General features: G+C 55.4%; 1 protein-coding gene across 14 annotated transcripts; it reads right to left on the minus strand.

Annotated features, from left to right (window-relative positions):
* Positions 1-1,124: 1,124 nt before the first annotated feature.
* Positions 1,125-18,158, minus strand: ST6GALNAC6 (ST6 N-acetylgalactosaminide alpha-2,6-sialyltransferase 6). Of its 14 annotated transcripts, none has more exons than XM_023242749.2 (7): positions 18,060-18,158; positions 12,779-12,835; positions 11,056-11,146; positions 9,047-9,226; positions 6,194-6,600; positions 3,289-3,396; positions 1,125-2,622 (listed from the first exon to the last, which is right to left on the minus strand). In XM_023242749.2, the coding sequence occupies exons 2-7, from the start codon at positions 12,802-12,804 to the stop codon at positions 2,229-2,231; spliced, it is 1,206 nt and encodes a 401-aa protein (XP_023098517.1). In that variant the 5' UTR covers positions 12,805-12,835; positions 18,060-18,158; the 3' UTR covers positions 1,125-2,228. The 14 variants fall into 14 exon arrangements, with proteins under 14 accessions (XP_023098517.1, XP_023098518.1, XP_044898429.1 ...); XM_023242750.2 differs by lacking the exons at positions 12,779-12,835; positions 18,060-18,158 and adding exons at positions 12,873-13,112; positions 13,998-14,147; XM_045042494.1 differs by lacking the exon at positions 18,060-18,158 and adding an exon at positions 14,045-14,063.
* Positions 18,159-19,483: the final 1,325 nt, after the last annotated feature.

Below are 19,483 nucleotides of genomic sequence, written 5' to 3' on the forward strand. Positions count from 1 at the left end.
ACCGCTCCTTCCTTCTGTGGACTCACTGTCTACTGAGGCAGGCTGTGGGTCGCCCCCACCAGGCTGTCGTCCGGCTGTTCTTCCCACCCTGACATGCCCTCCCTCGCCAATGGCACCTAACACAGCACACGGCACGCGGCTACCCGTTGCGGGAGCGTGTCCGTGAGCGAGCTCTCGCCTCCCAGCTCTGGGGCCCACCATCCCAGCTGGCCCTGTGCCCGGGGAGCACTCTCTCCCGTCCCAGCAGGCCGCCCGCCCTTGTCTTACACAGTCACCCTTTGTTAGGCCTGCGCTCCCAAGGGCGTCTTATCTGCCTAAACAGGTTGTAATCTGCCAGAGTCACCGACCCCCGTCCTCCTGCCAACCTGGAGTCAACAAACCTTTTTGCCTCGTGCGGCCCAGGACTCACCAGGCCCCTCCCAGGGCTGCAGCCCTGCGGCCTTCTTCCCACTGGGCCCCGCGGGAAATTTCCACTCCCTGCCCTCAGTGTCCCCAGGCCCTAGAGTCAACCTCTGAGCCCCGTCTGTCCTCTCTCCTTCACTGTGCTCTCTCTCTCCAGTGCCCCCCAGCTGCTCTCTGTGACAGATGTCATTCTCCAACCCCCCCCCCCAACTTCTCCCTGCCAGAAGCACCTCCCCCAAACTTCCGCAGGTCTCTTCCTCCTCCTTCAGGCCTCAAAGGGAAGGGAAGGGAAGCACGTCACCTCTTCAGAGTGCCCTGTGTCATTGTCTCGTAGTCCTTACCGCCCTCCGCGGCCTGTCTGGGACAGAACTGCCACACGGCCCCTCCCCTCCCTAGAACCTCAAGAGCGGTGTCTGGACCTGTCGCACCCATGAGGGAGCCAGGGCTCTGAGAGGGGAAGTGATGTGCCTGAGGTCACACAGGAAGGGAGAGGAGGGACTGGAAAAGCCAGGTGGGCTTGGCTCCAGGAACCCCACACACCTCCGGGGCTGCCAGGTCTCCACCCAAGCTGCAAAACGCGTGACTCACTGGCCGGTTGAAGGAGCTGGCCATCCTGTGTATGAACTTCCAGGCTGGCTGGAGGGTGTGGGCACTGTCCTGAGGAGGCCCACAGCCAGGCCAGAGGGAGTCAAGCTGGATCTGAGAGACACAGGAAACGGAACCAGAGCTTAGGTGCGTTTATTCTGTACAAATCGTTACAAAACCAAGTCTGGGGTAGTTGCCGGTCCCCAGCCCCCACCCCAATGTGCAAAGGCTTGCTGCTGGCCTCTTCCTTCTCCCCCTGACCCCTCCCACTCCACAGCCTCCTCCAGGAAGCCCTCCAGTCTTCCCTTCCAGGCTCTGGAAGAGCAGGGGCGAACCCACCCCACTGAGGTCCAGCAATAAAGTGCCTGATGTAGAGTGAGGGGACAGAACCCAGGCAACACAGCTCCTGGCCCCCTAGAGCCCTCCCAGGCCCAGCGGAGGGGAGGCCCTTGGACAACTACAGCAGCTGCAAAGGGGCTATGTGAAACCCCAGTTTGGCTGGGATTCCCCCCTTCTCAGCCCCACAGTCTCCTCCAATAGGTAGAAATCCTCACTGCTGGATGGCAGAAAAGGGAGCCTGGCTCTTTAAGAGCCAAACTAATGGCAGCTGAGTGGAGGGACTGAGAAAACAGCTGAAGGTTTATCCCTTTCCCGTTAGATTCCCCCCAAACTCTGTGGGAGTTTGCGCAAAAATACCCTTACATTTCCAGAAGGAGGTGAGGGAGGGAACCCCAGTCCCCCAGGGAGCTGAGCCCCCCCAGCCAAAGGTGGTGGCTGGAGGGGTCCAGTCTCAGGGAGGACAGACCCAAGGAGGTCAATGGGGAAAGTGGGAGGGGGTCTCAGACTCCACGTTAGAACCTGACACGGGCAGAAGGGCGACCAGAGAGGGGGCAAGGGTTTTGTCCAAAGCCACTCAGGGCAGAGCCAAGACCCGGATGCTGGCTCCCACCTCTAGGATCCCCCACAACCCCCCGAATGGTCTGGCCTGCCCTCCAGACAGCCCACTCCCATGCAGCTTCTCTTTCCGGCTCTGGGAAGTGAGGGAGCAACACAAAGTTCCCAGCTCCTCGGGACAGGACCTCACGGTCCCAGCCACAGGGAGTGACTGGAGGTCCATCCTGGGGCTCCGGACCAAGGACTCATGGGAAAGCACATGTCCTTAGCCTCAGATAACTTCAGAAATACCCTGATTGACGATGCTCAGACCCTGACTGGACGAGAAATACCCCCAACACCCCTGGTTAACCACATAGAAGCTCAAATCCCTGATTGGTCAAGAGATACCCCCGGGCCTTGGCTGGCCAGAGGATGCTACCCCCGACGAGGCCCTGATTGGCCAGAAGACGCTCCGACCAGCCTTGATTGGCCAGGAGACGGCCCTTGGTTGAGTGGCTGGCAGGAGAGAGGCCTCTCCTGTGTCCCTTAGGAGGGGTCCACAGGCAGGGCGGCCTAGGTCCACGAGGGGTGGGAGAAAGTGATTCCATACAGCTGGGCCCAGGATGAGAAGACCCTCTTCTCCGTGATGAAGCGGTGGTGGTTGCCCTTGCGGCTGTGCTCATTCTGGATGTAGGTGACACACTCATCCGGTCCCTTGGGCTCATAGTAGTGGTAGGGCATGCGTTGCAGACGAGGCCGCTGGCTGGGGCAGAGCAGAGAGGGGCTGTAAGGGCAGGGTAGGCACCGGCACAGCCCTCGCCCTTTCCAGCCCCTGACTTGCTATAGGATTTCGGGGGGGGGGGGGGTTGGAATCCCTGCCCCTCCCTGGGCCTCAGTTTTCCCATCTGTAAAACGGATGCAGGGTGGACTAGGTTTATGACCATCCAACTTTTTTTTTTTTTTTTTTTAATATGATCCAAACGTTTCCTTTCCTGAAGAGGGAGGCGGTGTAGGGTAGTGGTAAGAAGTATGGGCTCCGGAGCCTGGCCCCACTGCTTCCTGTTTGTGGGGCCTTAGGCCACTCCCAAAACATCTTCCTCAGTTTTTCTCATCTATGAAACAGAAAGAGTAATGCAACTATCCATGTGGGTCACCGTGAGGAGTACATGAGATAATGAATGAAGCCACGCTTGGTACATGGGCTTTTCATGTGGTCATCTCAATAATAGTGACTATTAATATACAAAATCTGGACTATGGTTGAGCTGGGGAGAGGCCCCCGAGGCAGCTAGCCCCAAGGAGCTTAGATCTCTGCAGAGCAGTCTGAATACCCTAAGACAGAGGCTTCAAAGGCACCCCCAGCCAATGTTTCTGGGCTCCAAGCTGCAGCTAGCGACTGGGCGTTGTTTGGGGTGGGGGGCTCACCTGCAGTAGTCAGGGGGGACCATGCCATAGACGTGCACGTGGTCACACAACTCCACTGCAATCACCATGGTGAACCAGCCGGTGCTCAACCACGAATGGGACTTTTCCCTGCGGGCAGAGAGGGGGCATGATGAGGGGTCAGGCAGGCAGGGAGGAACGGTCAACCCACCTGGGGTTTCCCAGAACTCCTCCCGCCATCATGCCCTCCCCCAACTTCAGTGACCACCCCACCCCCCGCCCCACAGCCCAGCCCTACTGTGGGAACACGTGCATGCTGGCAGAGGACTTGTCTGGGCAGAGATGAGGGGTGTGGAGAGAGCGCCTTTGAAGGAACAGGGCACGCTGGGAATAGACTCCCGGGGAGACTGGTCACAGTAGGGCAGGTTGCAAGTGACCATGAGCTCACTGGACTCATGGCCTTGCTTGATGGAACTTGCTAGGAACAGCTGTGCCCACGCTAGGAGCAAACGCCTAAAGGGAGACTAATCAGAGAAGGTCATGCTGAGAGTGACCACGGGTTCACAGCAAGGCATGGGAGGTAGCCAAGGACCTGGAGCCTTCGCTGTCCACTACGGCAGCCAGTAGCCACATGTGGGCACACGATGTGTGGTTGAAATGTGCTGTCGGTGTAAAATATGCCTGGGATTTTTTTAGTATGAGAGAAAGAACACAGAAAATGTCACTGGTAGTTTTTGATACTGATCATATGCTGAACCGAAAATAGTTTGGATATATTTGATTGAAGGTGGTTCTTTGGAAAGTTTGGAAAGAAAATAAACCTCTCACAAGACTGACCAAGAAAAAGCAAAGATACAAGCTACCGGTATCAAGAATAAAACAGAGGACATCATCGCAGATCCTCTAGACATGAGGACAATAAGAAAACCACAAACAAGCACATACGTAAATTTCACAACTTCAATGAAATGGACCAATTCCTTGAAAATCAGAAACTACTGAAACACAGCCAAGATGAAACAGATTAACCTAAGTGTCTGTGACTATTAAGAAATTGAATTCATTGTTCAAAACCTTCTGAAAAAGAACTCTCCAGACCCAGAGAGTTTGGCAAATTCTACGAAATATTTAAAGAAGAAATAACACTGGGGTGCCTGGGTGGCTCAGTCGGTTGAGTGTCCGACTTTGGCTCAGGTCATGATCTCGCAGTCTGAGGGTTTGAGCCCTGCGTCAGGCTCTGTGCTGACAGCTCAGAGCCTGGAGCTGCTTCGGATTCTGTGTCTCCCTCTCTCTCTCTGCCCTTCCCCTGCTTGTGTTGTCTGTCTGTCTGTCTCTCTCTCTCTCTCTCAAAAATAAACATTAAAAAAATTTTTTTAAATAAAATAAAATAAAGAAGAAATAACACCAATTCTATACATTTTCAGAGGCCAGCATTACCCATACTACCAAAACCATACAAAAACAGTACAAAAACCAAACAAAACTACAGATCAAGATCTCTCATGAATACAGACACAAACATCTGAACAAGATATTAGCAAGTCATATTCAGCAGTATATAAAAAAGAATAATACGCCACAGCCAAGTGGAGTTTATTCCAGAAATGCAAGTCTGATTCAATATTCAAAAATCAATTGGTATAATCCACCATAGTAAAAGTCTTAAGAAAAACCACATGATCATATTAATTGATGCATAAAAACACTTGATAAAACTCAATATCCAATAATGATAAAAACTCTTAGCAAATTAGTTAGAAAAGAGAAATTTTTCAACCTGATAAAGAGCAGCTAAAAACTCTATAGCTAACATCATATTCAATGATGAAGGACTGAATGCTTTCCCACCAAGACCGGGACCAAGGCAAGATGTCTACTCTCACCACTTCCAATACAATTTGACCTTGTATTGTCAGTCCTAGCCAGTGCAATAAGGCAAGAAAAAGAAATAAGATGCATACATATTGGAAATTGTCCTTACAACAGGATCACGTATATGGAACATCCCAAAGAACCTAGAAAAATTTCCCAGAACCAATAAGGAAATTTAGCAGGATTACAGGATATAAGGTCAACCCACAAAAACCAATTGTATTTCTATCTACTAGCAATGAACAGTTGGGAACCCCCCAAAAATTTAAATACAATTTACAATAGCACCCTCAAATTTTAAATATTTAGGGATAAATCAGGGGCCGCCTGGGTGGCTCAGTCGGCTGAACTTCTGACTTCGGCTCAGGTCATGATCTCACGGTCCGTGAGTTCGAGCCCCGCGTCGGGCTCTGTGCTGACAGCTCAGAGCCTGGAGCCTGCTTTGGATTCTGTGTCTCCCTCTCTCTCTGCCCCTCCCCTGCTCACGCTCTGTCTTTCCCTCTCTCTCAAAAATAAATAAACGTAAAAAAAATAAAAATAAATATTTAGGGATAAGTCAAACAAAATAAGCACAGGGTCTATATGTTGGATGTATTGGGTTAATTGGGCTACTACAAAAATATAAATTACACATACAGCTTGCGTTATATTTCTACTGGATAGCATCGGCCTAGCTTTTCTGGGGAGATTAGCCAGAGAAGGACATGCTGGGAAAGATGTATCCTTAGGATAGAGTATGCTGGGAGCAACCGTGTGCCTAAAGCAAGACATGCTGGGTACAGTCAATACCTTCCAGAGGCAGACTGGAAGCAGAGCATGCTAGGAGCCCTGTTCCCTCAGAGCAATGCAGGCTGGGAAGCCTTCCTGGGGAGACGAGACCACGCAGAGCACGTTGGAAGTGACTCATGCTAAGGGCTGGACACAATGAAAATCCCCTAGGAAAACCTGAGCAGAGAGCAGCAGGAAGTGACCACACCCTCAGGGTAGTGCATGCCGGGAACAACAGGCCCTCTGGGCAGAGAATGCTGATGGGGAGCACAGGGCCGGCCGGAGGGGGCAGGCAGGAGGCTGGTACCTGTCCTTGCCCGTCTCACCCCGGAAGAGGTCGTCAAATTGGCGCATGCGGCCGGGAGAGACGGCATAGGCCTCCATGTTGGGGAACACCAGGCCTGCCCGCTGGATGACACGCACAAGGCTGCCCTGGGGCTTCTGCATCTTGTTTGGGGGGCCCCAAAAGATGAACGCAGTTTCGGGGGTCCGGTTGACAAATTCCTGGGGCCTCCGCAGCACACGGAATACGCTGGAATGGGCTACCACACGGAATGTGGTCTTGTTGCCTACGTCGGCTGAGTAGCCTGTGGTGGGCGCGTCGTTCATGCGGATTGTGCACTCGGCTCGCTCGATCTCAGGGCCCAGCTTGGTTCCCAGCAGGTGGCTAGAGCTGGTGACAATCACACACTGGTGGCACCGGGAGGGCAGCGTCTGGGGGGAGGCAGCAAGGAAAGTCAACACTATCATGACCATTCCGTGCCAGGCCCTAGGCTCTGTACATCCAGGCCTCCAGGAGGCAGGAATTATTTTGCCCATTTTAAAAACAGGGAAGCTGAAGGCTGTTTGCTCGGCATTCGACAAACACTTCCAGCGAGCTGGCTAATGGCTAAATACCAGGGACAGAGCTACGAGGAAAAGAGCCCCGTCCTGCCTTCAAGAGGCACAGTTAGGCAGAGAACACGTAAAAGATAAAATGATGCCAGGTGGTGAGCAAAACGTACCCCGAAGACAATACAACAGAGGCAAGGGATCAGGAGGGACAGGAGCGGGGGCTCCTCTAGAAAGATCATCCAGTGGGGGCCTGTTGGAGCCGAGACCAGGAGGATGAAGAGGAACCACACAGGAAAATAATTGAGGCGGGGGAACAGCAAGACCAGAGGTGCTGAAGTGGGAATGGCCACCGTGTGTTGAGAAGCCAAAGGTGGCCACTTGTCCGGAGCCGAGTGAAGGAACAGGAGGACAGGACAGTTATGCAGGGATGTCCCCAAAGTCACCCAGCAGAGGAGTGCAGCGCTGGGGTATGAACCCAGGTCGATATGGCCACAGAGCCCCGGGCTTGGTCCAGTTCTCCTAAGAGGGCAACCTCCCCAGGGCACCCATGACATCTCCACACCATCCACACGTAAGACACCACCTGTCGAAAAGGAAAGAGTGTGGAAGCCTGTCTGGGCCTCTGTTTCCTGTTTCCCCCACCGGTGAATGAGTTGGAACCACGTGTTCTCCGGGGCCTATTTTCTGCCCATGGAATTCCTGTTCGCCCTGTAAGTGTGAGCTCAGGCGCCACCTCCTCCAGGCAGTCTGCTCTGAGCTCTCGCTCCAAGATCTAACAACAGCTCCCATGGACCTCAACGGATGGCTTTTCCAGCTTTCCTGAGCTCTACTGGCTTCCCCTGTCAGGCTGGTGTCACCCACACTCAGGCTGTTCCACTTTCTCCCTGGTCCCATTATTTGTGTTTCTCTTTCAAGGATTCTTAGGGTCTCAGCTAGGTGTTAATCCATCTCTGAACACCCGCCAATGGGCCCTTTCCCAGCAAGGGTGCATTCAGAGCCCCTGGTTCAGGCTCTCCACACACCACGTGTGCAAAGACCCTGAGGGATTTAGGAGGGGGTCGTTGTTGTTTTTAATTTTTTTTTAATGTTTATTTTTGAGAGGGGGGGATGGGGAGGGGCAGAGAGAGATGGGGACAGAAAATCCAAACCCAGCTCCGTATTGACAGCAGAGAGCCCGATGTGGGGCTCGAACTCAGGAACTGTGACAGAGCCCAAGTTAGCCACTTAACCAACTGAGCTGCCTAGGTACCCCTGGGGGGGTGGGGTTTGAGGGAGGGGAAGGAGGCAGGCAGGGATTGGGAGACCACCTTCTCCTGGGAGGCGGAGTTCATATTCCAGGCCAATGATTATCTACTTGGCCTCCCAGAAAACATCTAGGGCTCAGAGGATTATGGGGTGAACCCCAGAAATACAACCTGCGTTTCACGGCTACCCAAGGCAAACAGAAGCCCCAGGAATGATTTCTGGCTTCTCTCTACAGCTACAACTCCCCAGAGGTTGGGGCAAAAAATACCCTGGCTCCTCCCCTCCCTTGCTGTGTGGACTTGGACAAGTGACTTTGCCTCCCTGAGTCTTGGTTTCCCCATCTCTTCAAGGCGAATAACAATGCTGACCTTACAGGGTTGGCATGCTCATTACCGCTAATCACAGTGCCCGGCACACAGCGGGGAACTGACAAAGGGCAGCCATTATTAGGACTGTTTTTGTGTCGTCAAATACTTGAGCCTTCTGCTCTCAAACCCTGTGTGGACTACCCAGCAGAGACGGAGATCCGTGAAAACCAGAGACATCTCTCCTTAGGAATTCTGACTCAGGAGGCAGTAGGATATCAGCACTAAAAATGGAACCCTGAAGACAACTGAGGCCCAGAGAGAGACAGGGCACTTGTGCAACATCACACAGCAAACAAGGGGCCGAATGGGGCGCCTGGGTGTCTCAGTCGGTTACGCGTCCGACTTCAGCTCAGGTCACGATCTCGCGGTTTCGTGAGTTCGAGCCCCGCATCGGGCTCTGTGCTGCTTGCTCAGAGCCTGGAGCCTGCTTCCGATTCTGTGTCTCCCTGTCTCTCTGCCCCTCCCCCCACTGAAATAAATAAACATTTAGAAAAAAATAAAAAACAAACAAACAAGGGGCTGAAGGCACTGGAAGCCATGGCCTTGACCCCTGGGGTCTCCCCTTTCCTTTAGAAGGAATGGAGGCAGCAGAGGGAGGAGGAGGAGGAGGAGGAGGAGGAGGAGGAGGAGGGAGGAACAGTGACGGCGGCGGGCAATGGGAAAGACCCGCCGCCAGCCCGGTCTCAGGGAGCGACCCGAGGTGGTCATGCTACCTTGTTGCCAAGAATTGGGACGTAGCCGTCGCTGATGCTCCATTTCTTGAGGTTGACAGGCCTGCGGGTGCGGCCTCGCAGGGAGCCATAATGGAAGACCTCATTGGCACTGTTGGAGCTGTAGAGGATGAGGATGGTGATGAGGGCAAAGAGGATCACGAACACTGCTGACCGCTGCTCCTGGAGAGGGGAGAGGCTGGTGAGCGCCCAGCCGCCCGGCAGGCCCCCGCCTCATCCTTGCCACCCACCACGCCTGGCTCACTCCCGCTCTTCGTTCCAGACCAGCTCGGATACCACCTCGTCTGGCCCCCGAGTACCCCCTATCACAGCGCCGGTCACACTGTTCAAACTGCAGCCCCCCCAGTGAGGCCATGAGCTCCGCGGGCTGGGACCGAGATGGCCTCCATGGCCACCGTATCCCAGCTCCCAGAGCACAGAAGCACGGAAGGTTCTCAAAGAAGGCTTGCTGGATCGGACTGGATGTGGGTGTCAGAAGGACCCCTCCAGCTACAGCTGGGAGGATGCCTGGAGACAGGTGGGACATTCAAAGGAGGGGAGCCAGGTCTTCCCCAAACAGTAATCCAATGTCATGTTTATCATTCATTAAAGCTGGAGGGGACGGATCTGGTCAGGAAGTGGGATGCACGGGACAAAGTGGGATGCATTGTCACTGTCAGGGCAGGAAAGCGATATCCAAAGTGTCCCTTGGGATTCATCTGCCCAGGGTCGGCACAGCTAGGCGAGGCCTGGAAATCCTGGCTCCTTGCGCTAACCGCCCCTCTGTGCTGGTTATTCATGTATCGCTTCTCAGCTCCAAGTTCACCCTTTTTGCCTGTCTGTGCAAATGGACCTGGGCCCTTGGATGCACGTCCTTGGCAGCTAAACGCAGATGAAGCTTTGTCAGGAAAGGATGCTGGAGAGGCAGTGCAGGAGAAAAGGAGTTGGCTTCCTGCTTCTGGTGGCTTTGACGCCCGGTCCCGGTGCCTTTGCTCCCCCAGAGCACACGGCTTCCACAGCACATGTGGCCAGCAGCTTCCTCCTGTACGTGCCTTCAGGCACTTTGGGAGCAGAGTGTCTCTGGCCCCTTCTATGATCACAGCCTCTCTAGAGCTCAGCGGGTGTAATACACTCAACCACACACAACACCCAGAGACCATGAGCTTCCCCGGAGCAGTTTTGTATGAGCTCCGAGTGCCTCCTGGGAGTCGTCTCCTGTGAGCAGCCTTCCCCGTAGCCCAGGGAGTGGTTTTGTGACGACTTCCACCAGCAGACCGCCACAGTGAGTTCTCTGCCACCCGGTGGGCCAGAGCTGTGCCCTCTCCAGCAAGGCCTGGGTCTCGGCCCTGCCGGTGGTGGCTGTTCCTTGTACTGGCTATTCCTGTATTTCTCAGAATGCCCATCCCTCGTGACTCCAATGCCCGGCTGTAGCTAATGATTCTTTATGTTAAACTTTCCCTGTTCAAATTACTGTGTGCTTTCTCTCTCTCAGTTGGACCCACACTGGTACGTCCACACCACACCACCCCCAACCCTCAGGCTCTTTCTTCCAAAGCTTCGCTGCAGTGGATCCCAGGAAAGGTGTGTGCAGGGCCAGGCGCATAATAGGTGCTCAGGAAAGCAGGAATGAATCAATCATTCTGACAGCCTCAGAGTGAGGCAAACAACATTCTGTCATCTTTGACTCTGACCACTGCTCAGAGCAGTACCCTCCGTCCAGCACATCCCAGTGCTGTGTCCATCACATGGGCCAATCCTTTACCACAGATGGACCAGTCAAACCTAGGAAGACACAGGTGGATACGGGCCCAGAGAGAGGTAGGAGCTTGCCCAAAGCCACAGAGATCAGTGGCCACGGCAGAGCTCCAGCCAGGGCCTCTGGGGCATCAGGCACTTCCTGGCCGGGAAGAGGCACTGGTGGTTGTCTGGGTCTGGGGCACAGATCCAAAGGAGCCCATTTCACTGGGTAAATAAAAGGCCGAGATCGGGACGAGAAATGAAGGGGGACTTACTTTGCTGCTACTCATCTCTCTCCGGCGTCTGCTGAGGGGCAGGGGCCGGCGTCCTGCAGGTGGCCCAGGGGGCAGGGATGTGGGGTCACACCTGCAAGCCACAGAAAGGGTTATGGCCACAGCTGGTCAAAGGCTACACCCTCCCCACCCCGCCAGCTCTCCTACCCACCCATGACTTCAAGGCTCAGGGTCATATGCATTTTGCAGAGAGAGACACTGAGGCCCGGAAAGGGCAGGAACCTGCCTTCAGGTCACACAGCCCGGTGGTGCAGAGCCTGACCTCTCTCCTTGCTCTCTCTTTCTCTCTCCCACTCTGCTTCCTGAGCAGGGACCTTCCCACTCATTAGCTCTCCTAGGCAGCTGGAGGGCCTAAAGCTGGCTCCCAAGCTGGGGGGCTTGCCCCCCACGCAGCAAGAGCCCCACTGTATATTCCTACTCTGACTTAGGTCCCCGTGGGCTTGGAATAAAGCACTATTCCTTATAGGTCCCCAAACTCCTCTGCACAGGCAGCCCTCCAGAAGTTGCATCAACTGTCCCTCTGTCTAGAATACCCTGCCCTCTTGGACCCTGCTCATGCCCTCTCAGCGTCCAAGCCTAGGGTAGACCAGGAACTTCCTCTGTGTGTCCCCTCACGGCTAGGCTGAGAGCTCTCCGAGCGTGCAGCCGGCACAGATCCTCACTCACATTCTCCACTGTGCCTCCAAAGGCGTGGAGGTGGGTGCAGGAGGTTCGCTGAATGACTTCGTTAATTAACAACAAGCCCTTAGGAGTTAAGGGCACAGACTGGACAATCGGCTATAACCACAGCCGCACCCTCAGAGGGTAGGTGGGGAGCCTCAAGTAACAGCCCTTCCTTCCTGCCCCAGTTGGCCCTTAGCAGCCGCAGCTGCGAGGGGACCTCCTCACAGGCCCTAGCTCCTTTCCGACCTCAATTTCCCCACCTGTCAAAAGGGAGTAAGTACTTGCATCCAGCCACCTCCAGCAGATTCAAGGCCAAAAGGCACTAAGGGAGGGAGAGTGTGCAGAAGAGAAACGGAGGCCCAGGGCTCCCCAGCTCGGTCCTCCCCTCCAGGGGCCTCCCGGCCCCGCCACTATCCCCACCCCTTGACCTGGCGGCTGTTTACTCCTACACAGCCACCAGGAATAGCCACGGCACGACAGGCCAAAGGAGGCTCCCCCCCACATGCCGCTCCTGATTGGTTGGGCCATGACTCCGCCCACTGCCCAACCCCACCCCCTTCTCCGCGGAAGCCCCCCTCCTCCCAAGCCGGGTTTCAGATTTCAGATTTCCCCCAGGCCGGAGGCCCGGTCAGGGCGCACTGGGGACTCTCACTGGGTACAGTGCCTGCCACACAGATCAGGAAACTGAGGCTCATTAGAAGAGAAAAGCAGCTTGTCCTAGGCCTTACAGCCCTTTGGGGAGCAAGACGGGTGTCCAGAATCCCAGGGTCGCGCTTATGAGCACGGACCCTCTGGCTGGCAGTGCAGGCCATCTCGGTCCAGCCTCCCCTCTCACTACCCTTTGCTTCGGATGCCCCAAGCTCCAGACACACCAGAGCACTCCAGTTCCCAGGCCGACCCAATACTTTCCCACCTTTGCCCGAGCAGTGACCTCAGCCAGGACCACCGACCCCCTGGTCAGCCCCGTCACACTCCTGCTCTGGGAAGGTCCTGGTCATACAGCATCTCAGGTGCCAGTGCGAATCCCGGTTCCACCACTTACTGGCTGAGGGGCCTCGGGCAAGCCATGTGACCTCTCTGAGCCTCAGTTTCCTCATCTCTGAAATGGGAATGAATAATAAGAGTAGGTGACTTACGGGGTTGTTGAAAGGATTCAAGCAGCTGCGGCAAGGGAAGCAAGGAGCTTCAAGTGCTGGGTCAGTGCCTGACAGTAGCTGTGAGTCGTGTGGGTATTCATTGTTGAAGGCCTGCCTCACCTTCAGCTTAAATGCTGCCCCTTGTTGGACACCTGGCTTAGCCACTTCCCTCTAATATCGAGGAAGGCGTGCAGGGAGCCACACTATGCATCACGCACTCACCCAATCCTCCTGGCCACGCTGCAAAGGAAGGGCTCTTACTTCCCATTTCACAGATAAGGAGAGTGAGGTTCAGAGAGGCCAAGCTCCTTGCACAGCTGCCCAGAGTCTGCTGGGGAGCCTTGTTTACAGCTTGTTTGCAGGGAGCAGCCCAGGGCTGAGCCTGCCAGGATCTCCTTCCAGGATCTCCTCGCGCTGGAAGGGGCCAGAGGCCACCAAGTGTGTGCCCAGCACCTGGCCCAGCACCAGGGAGCAGGCCTGCTGGGGAGCAACTTGCTAAGGCTGGGGAGGCGGCAGCCCAGAGCACCGGGCCAGGAGCGTGGCCTCAGCCCCGAGGCTGGTCGTTCAGGAAGAGGGCTCAGTCGTGGGCTAAGGGTGGGGGCCACACCCTGCCCTCTGTTCGGGGGCTTTGCCTCTCTCGGCCGGGGGGCTGGGGGAGGTGGGGTCCTCCTGCAGGGTCGAGAAGCCCCCACAAGCCGCTCGAGAGGAGGGCTCCGGGGAGGAGGGGGAGGGGGCTCCTAACGTCTAGATGGGGGAGGGCGCTGAGCCCGTGGGTCCACCAGTGGGGGACGACTCACTCTCTGCGCCCCCTCTTGCGCTAAGCCCCCGATTTCCGCACTCTGGGGGGGTCCGGAGCCCTAGCGCCAGCTGGGACGAGGAGGGAGGCAGGACGGCGGCAGGTCCCCGAGCTCTAATGGGGTAGTCAGTGGCGGGGGCCCCGCGAACCCCGCGGCAGCCCTAGGGCGCGAGGACCGGTACCTCCAGGCGCCACCGCCGAGAGCGAGCGGGTCTGGAGGAGCCCCGAGGCCCCGCATCTTCCCCATCCCTGGCGACTCCCTGCCCCCGCCCCGGGGCGCAGGCAGAGCCCCCCCTCCCGCTGCCCGCCTCTGCGCGGCGCCCGCTCACCTCCCCCGGGGAGCGCCCGGCCCCCCGCGGCCCCCGAGCCCCCTCACATGGCGCCGGGAGCCGAGAGCCGGGGTCCGCGCTGCTCCGGCCGCCCAGGCCCCGCCGCAGCCCACGCCCGCCGGGTCCTAGCGCCGCCGCCGCCGCCGCTCTGGCCCAGGCCGGGGAGGCGGGCGGAGCCTGGAGGGGCCGCGGGTGGCTCCGCCCCCCGGGCGGCGCCGGCGGGGAAGGGCGAGGGGCGGGCGACCCCGGGACCCGGCCGCGCTGGCGCGTCGCTTGCCCCTCTGGGCAGCCGGTAGGGGCAATGAAAACCGCAGCAGCCTTCTGGAAACCTTCAGTGTGGGTCGGGCCCGCTTCTATCTCGCTTTACTGCCGCCACGACCCGGATGGGGAAACTGAGTCCCGGAGCACGCTGAGCTTGGAACCAGTTGAGTTCCTCTCTGGGCCCCCTCCCCCAGGACCTCCAGAGCCCTGCATCCAGGAGTCACCGTGGGTGAACTCACCGGTCCTCCTGTGGATTCAAGTCCAGCTGTGTGCCGCCCCACCAGATGTTGGGTCGTGGCACATTACTTACCTTTCCTCTGCCTCTGGAAAACAGGAAGAACGACCTCATAGGGTGTTTTAAGGATTCAAAATGTTATGTTACTTATAGGTACTGGGGTATACATGACATCATTTCATGTGATAACGAAACATAACAATTTAAGTAGCCGTTCTAGGAGCCTGGTTAAATAAAGGCACAGCCCCGCTAAAATGGATGATGCAGGGTCCATATGCACTGACAGGAAGGCATGTCCAGGATATTTACAGGCTATTTAAGTGAAGAAAGCAACTTAAAGAAGTTAATCATTCTAGAAAAGGAAATGGTAAGACTTTGCTTTCCCCTCCTGCATGTGTGTAGTCTGGAGAAATTCTTTCACGTGTACACAACAAAATCCTGAGTGGCAGTCCTTGAAATAACACCAAACTGGAAACAGCCTATATATCCATCAACAGGAGACTGGATTTGTTTCCTTTGCAATATGCGGCGGTGAAATATTATATAGCAGGGAAAACGAACAAGCTACAATGACATGGATGGGTTTTAGAGACACGAGCGGTGAAAAAGACAAGTCCCAGAAGACAAAACTACACACTATATTAAGCATACAGCTGGCAGCAGGCTACTTCTCCCAGACAGGGAGGGGGTTAGCTTTTGCCTATCCGAATGATTAAAGTTTTACAAGCAAGAACACAGTTGTCTCTGTGGGGTAGGCAGGGATGCAGGAAAGGGGAGGGAGGAAACAGAGGCGGGCATTTCTAGTGCCACTCTGGTCTTTAAGTGGGACGTGGGTTTTGAGAGGTTCACTATATTGTTATGTTTTATAATTTACAAGAATGATCTATGCCACCATTTGTATGTATCACAGTAATTTTTTTTAATGTTTATTTATTTTTGAGACAGAGAGAGACAGAGCATGAACGGGGGAGGGTCAGAGAGAGAGGGAGACACAGAATCGGAAACAGGCTCCAGGCTCCGAGCCATCAGCCCAGAGCCCGACGCGGGGCTCGAACTCACAGACCATGAGACCATGACCTGAGCTGAAGTCGGACGCTCAGCTGACGGAGCCTCCCAGGTGCCCCATGTATCACAGTTATTAAAAGGTGAAAGAAAGAGGGACGCCTGGATGGCTCCGTCGGTTCAGTGTCCGACTCTTGATTTTGGTTCAGGTCATGATCTCATAATTCGTGAGACTGAGTCCCAAGTCGGACTCTGTGCTGAGCCTTTTTGGGATTTTGTCTCTCTCTCCCTCTGCCTCTTCCCTGCTCGTGCATGCAAGCGCACCCTCTCTCTCTCTCTCTCTCTCTCAAAAATAATAAAGTTTTTTTAAAAAGCACTAAAAAAGTGAAAAAAGGACAGAGATAATCAAATTAAAATAAGGAGATACTTTTTTGCCTATCAGCGATTAAAGTGTTAAGAGTGGTTATTTCTTCAATGATGAGATTATGGGCTGCTTTTTTTTTTTTTTTTTGGCTTAACTGTATTTTCCAGAAATTTTAAGATTAGCAGCCACAATGTTTTTATATTTAAAAACTGAGTTTTTAACTTATAAAAAAATGAACTGCATCTATAGCATGATTCCTTAAAAAAAAAAAAAGACAACTATGGGGGGGGGGGGAGGTGCCTGAGTGACTCAGTCGGTTAAGCATCTGACTTTGGCTCAGGTCATGATCTTGTGGTTTGTGGGTTCAAGCCCCGTGTCGGGCTCTGTGCTGACAGCTCGGAGCCTGGAGCCTGCTTTGGATTCTGTGTCTCCCTCTCTCTCTGCCCCTCCCCCGCTCGCAATCTGTCTCTCTCAAAAATAGACATTAAAAAAAATTTTTTTAAAGTATATAACTATGCCTATATATTTGTAAATGTACACAAAAAGTCTGGAAGAATCCACACTGGACCACTGGCAGTAGTTTCTCCCTGGAGAATGGATGTGGGGCAGGAAGGGTGGGTGCTACCTTTATTTTCTGCTTCATAAAGTTCCAGGCTGTTTACATTGGACTCGTTTGTTAATACCACTTTGTTTTAAATTAAAACCAAGGGGGGGGGGGCGTGCCTAAGGTCCTTCCTCCAGGTTGTGTAGACACTGCCCACCAGGCAATAGGGCTCAGTGGGGAGGGCCAAAGGTGGATTGGAGGCTTCTTGCCCCTCTGGTGTCCACCTCCATCCACTTCCTGAGCCGCACCCCACTTCAGCCCCAGACCTCTCACCCTGCCAGCAGGAGGACACAAAACCACAGGGCAGGGAGCAGGGCAGCCGGTGGGAAGCTTGGTTATGGGGGTTCAGAGAACAGGAGCCCCTTGCCCAAAGTCACCCCTCAGGTTAGAGCCTCTACCAGGGGTAGGGGTTTCCTGTCCCCAGCTCTTCTCCCTGCCCCAGGCCAATGACAGGGACTAGGGAGATCAGAGTGTTGCAGAACCAGTTCCTGGACCAAACCCGGACCTGGAGCTCCCCCCTCAGCCTGCCGGGCCAAGGCTTATTCCAGGAAGTTCTGCTGTAGGGCTGACTTCCCTTTTCCTGGGCCCCCCCAAAAGAACCACTTCAATAATAACAAGGATAAGAAAAACAGCTCCAGTGGGTCGCATGCCAGGTGCTTTCTCCTGTGCTAAGCACTTTGCAGATACACCTCACTGAATCCTTAAAATAACCTATGCGATGGGTACTACTACCCTCCAGAGGGAGAAAGTGCCACTTGGGGTGCGCACAGGTGCCCAGGCTGGGATTCCCCCAGGCCTATCTGCTGAATAACCACAAGTCATTCTGCCCCAAAGCCCAAGGCCTGCCCCACACCCACAGCAGGGCTTTCATGGATGGGTGGCCATGGCCAATTCTGGTGCTGTTCCCCAACTCTGCCCGGAGCTGGTCCTCCCCACAGAGCTGCCCAACCATGGTGTGGGGGAGATGGCCTCTGCTTCAGGCCTTCTTGTCCCAGGGTGGGGGTCCTGAGTGTGACCACCTTCCCTTCTTATCCCTTAGCAATCTTTGCACTGTTGGGATTTTTCCCTTCCGCGGGGCCCTAGAAGGAGCCCTCAGAGACTCCCTCACCTGCCACCCTAGCTCCCAATTTACACAGACCCAAACCAAGGCCCCGAGAGGGGTCAAGACTTGCCCAGGTCTCTCCCTCCTGGGTCCTGGGCACAGCCAGTGTGGGAGTCAAGCCTGGGAACTCCAGGCTCTTTTCCTCTGGACAGAGAAGAGGCCAGTGAGCGTCTCTGGCAGGTGTGGGCCTGCACACAGGAGCTGCTCCCAAGCGCATGTTCCCAAGACCTGGGCAGTGGGTCTGGAACCAGGAAGTAGCTGGCCCCAAGTTCCTTCTGAGAAGAGGCCCCTTAAGACACTGCCAGGCTGTGAGGCTCACCTGGTTTCCCCTCTGACCTCAGGAGGAACTAGATGAGTCCTCAGCAGGCCTGCCGAGGGGACAAAGGAGCAGGGGTGTGGACAGGAAAACAGATCCCCGAAGGGGGGCTGCACACACAGTGCCCCACCTGGCCACACTCCTCAGAGCTGGGAGGAAGGTCCCGCCCCCAACTCACCTCCTGGAAGCTGCTGGAACTGCAGTGGCGGAGAAGAGGCTTCTTCAGAGAACCTTCAGCAGGCCCAGAACCAGTCACCAGAGCAGCCAGGGGTCATTGTCTTTGGCCCGGAGGAAGAAACTGGTGGACCGTGCCTGCCAGGTCACCATCCCAGAAAGACACATTATTTAGGCCAACCCAGCAATAAACATCCCACCCCGGGGGCAGGACCAGGACAGAGGCTCCTCTGTGCACTGGGCCCAGGGGCTGAGCCAGCATCTCCCGGGGGACGGAAGAGGAGGAGGAGGCAACCTCTTGGAAGGGGTGTGAGTTCAAATCTCCCCAGAAACAGCAGACTCTGTCCTTGGAGACCCAGGACAAGACTGTGAGCAGGGAGGCAGCTGGTCAGGGCCAAGGAGGGCAGGGCCGATGCTGAGCAAGGGAGATCCCATTGAAAATGATAGTCCCACACATCAAGTGTCATCCCTGGGGCCACCTCGGTGAATTCATACAATTCCATGAGGTAGGGACTACTTTTTTTTTTTTTTTTTTTTTTTTTTTTTTAAAGTAGACTCCATGCCTACATGGGGCTTGAACTTACAACCCCGAAGTCAAGAGTCGCATGCTCTACGAAGCCAGCTGGGCGCCCCAGCGAGGACTACTTTAATATCTTTCACAGATGAGCAAACTGAGGCCAGGAGGAAGGCACTAATCTGCCAGGATCCCACGGCAGGAGCCTGAGGGAGGCCAGGTCTCACTCCAGAGCCCTCCCTCCGAGCCTGGAAGTTCCCCCACCAACCCTCTGCCTGCCAGGTTACATTCCACCCTTACCTCTGCCCAATACCTGCTCAGAGACACTGGCCACTGCCAGGCCAGCAGCTGGCGTTCGGCTGCCAGCCTGCTCCTACTTCCCCAGCTCAGGGCTCTTCCCGCTCCTCCCACGCTTGCAGAGCCTTCTGGGCCTGCCTGGCACTGGGGCGGGGGAGGCCGGGCGCATAAAGCAGTGCCGTGGGCCAGGGGCCGGGTCTCCAGGCTCTCCTGAGAAGGCTGGGGGCAGCAGGGGGAGCGTGCTCCCTGGCACCCCGGCTCCGTGGCGCAACTGGCCACATAGTTTGCGGGGTGCAGCGCAAAATGGAAGTGCGCAGCCCCTTGTGACAAAGCACTGTTAAGAATTTCAGGTTGACAACAGCAGAGCGTTACGCTAAGCATAAGATCCTAAACAACTGCGCAAGTCACATGCCCGTGAGGTGGGCCCCAAGCCCTGGAGCTGGGGGAGCTAGGACCCCAGGGCTCCTCCATCGCAGCTGACAGCCTGAGGTCCTGGGGTCCTGGTTTTTCATTAGTTTCCTGGTCTCCAGATTAAGGAAGGAGGCAAGGAGAGAGGGAGCGGAGGAAGGAAGGAAGGAAGGAAGGAAGGAAGGAAGGAAGGAAGGAAGGAAGGAAGG

This window comes from Felis catus, chromosome D4, assembly GCF_018350175.1.
Source record: "Felis catus isolate Fca126 chromosome D4, F.catus_Fca126_mat1.0, whole genome shotgun sequence".
Taxonomy (NCBI): domain Eukaryota; kingdom Metazoa; phylum Chordata; class Mammalia; order Carnivora; family Felidae; genus Felis; species Felis catus.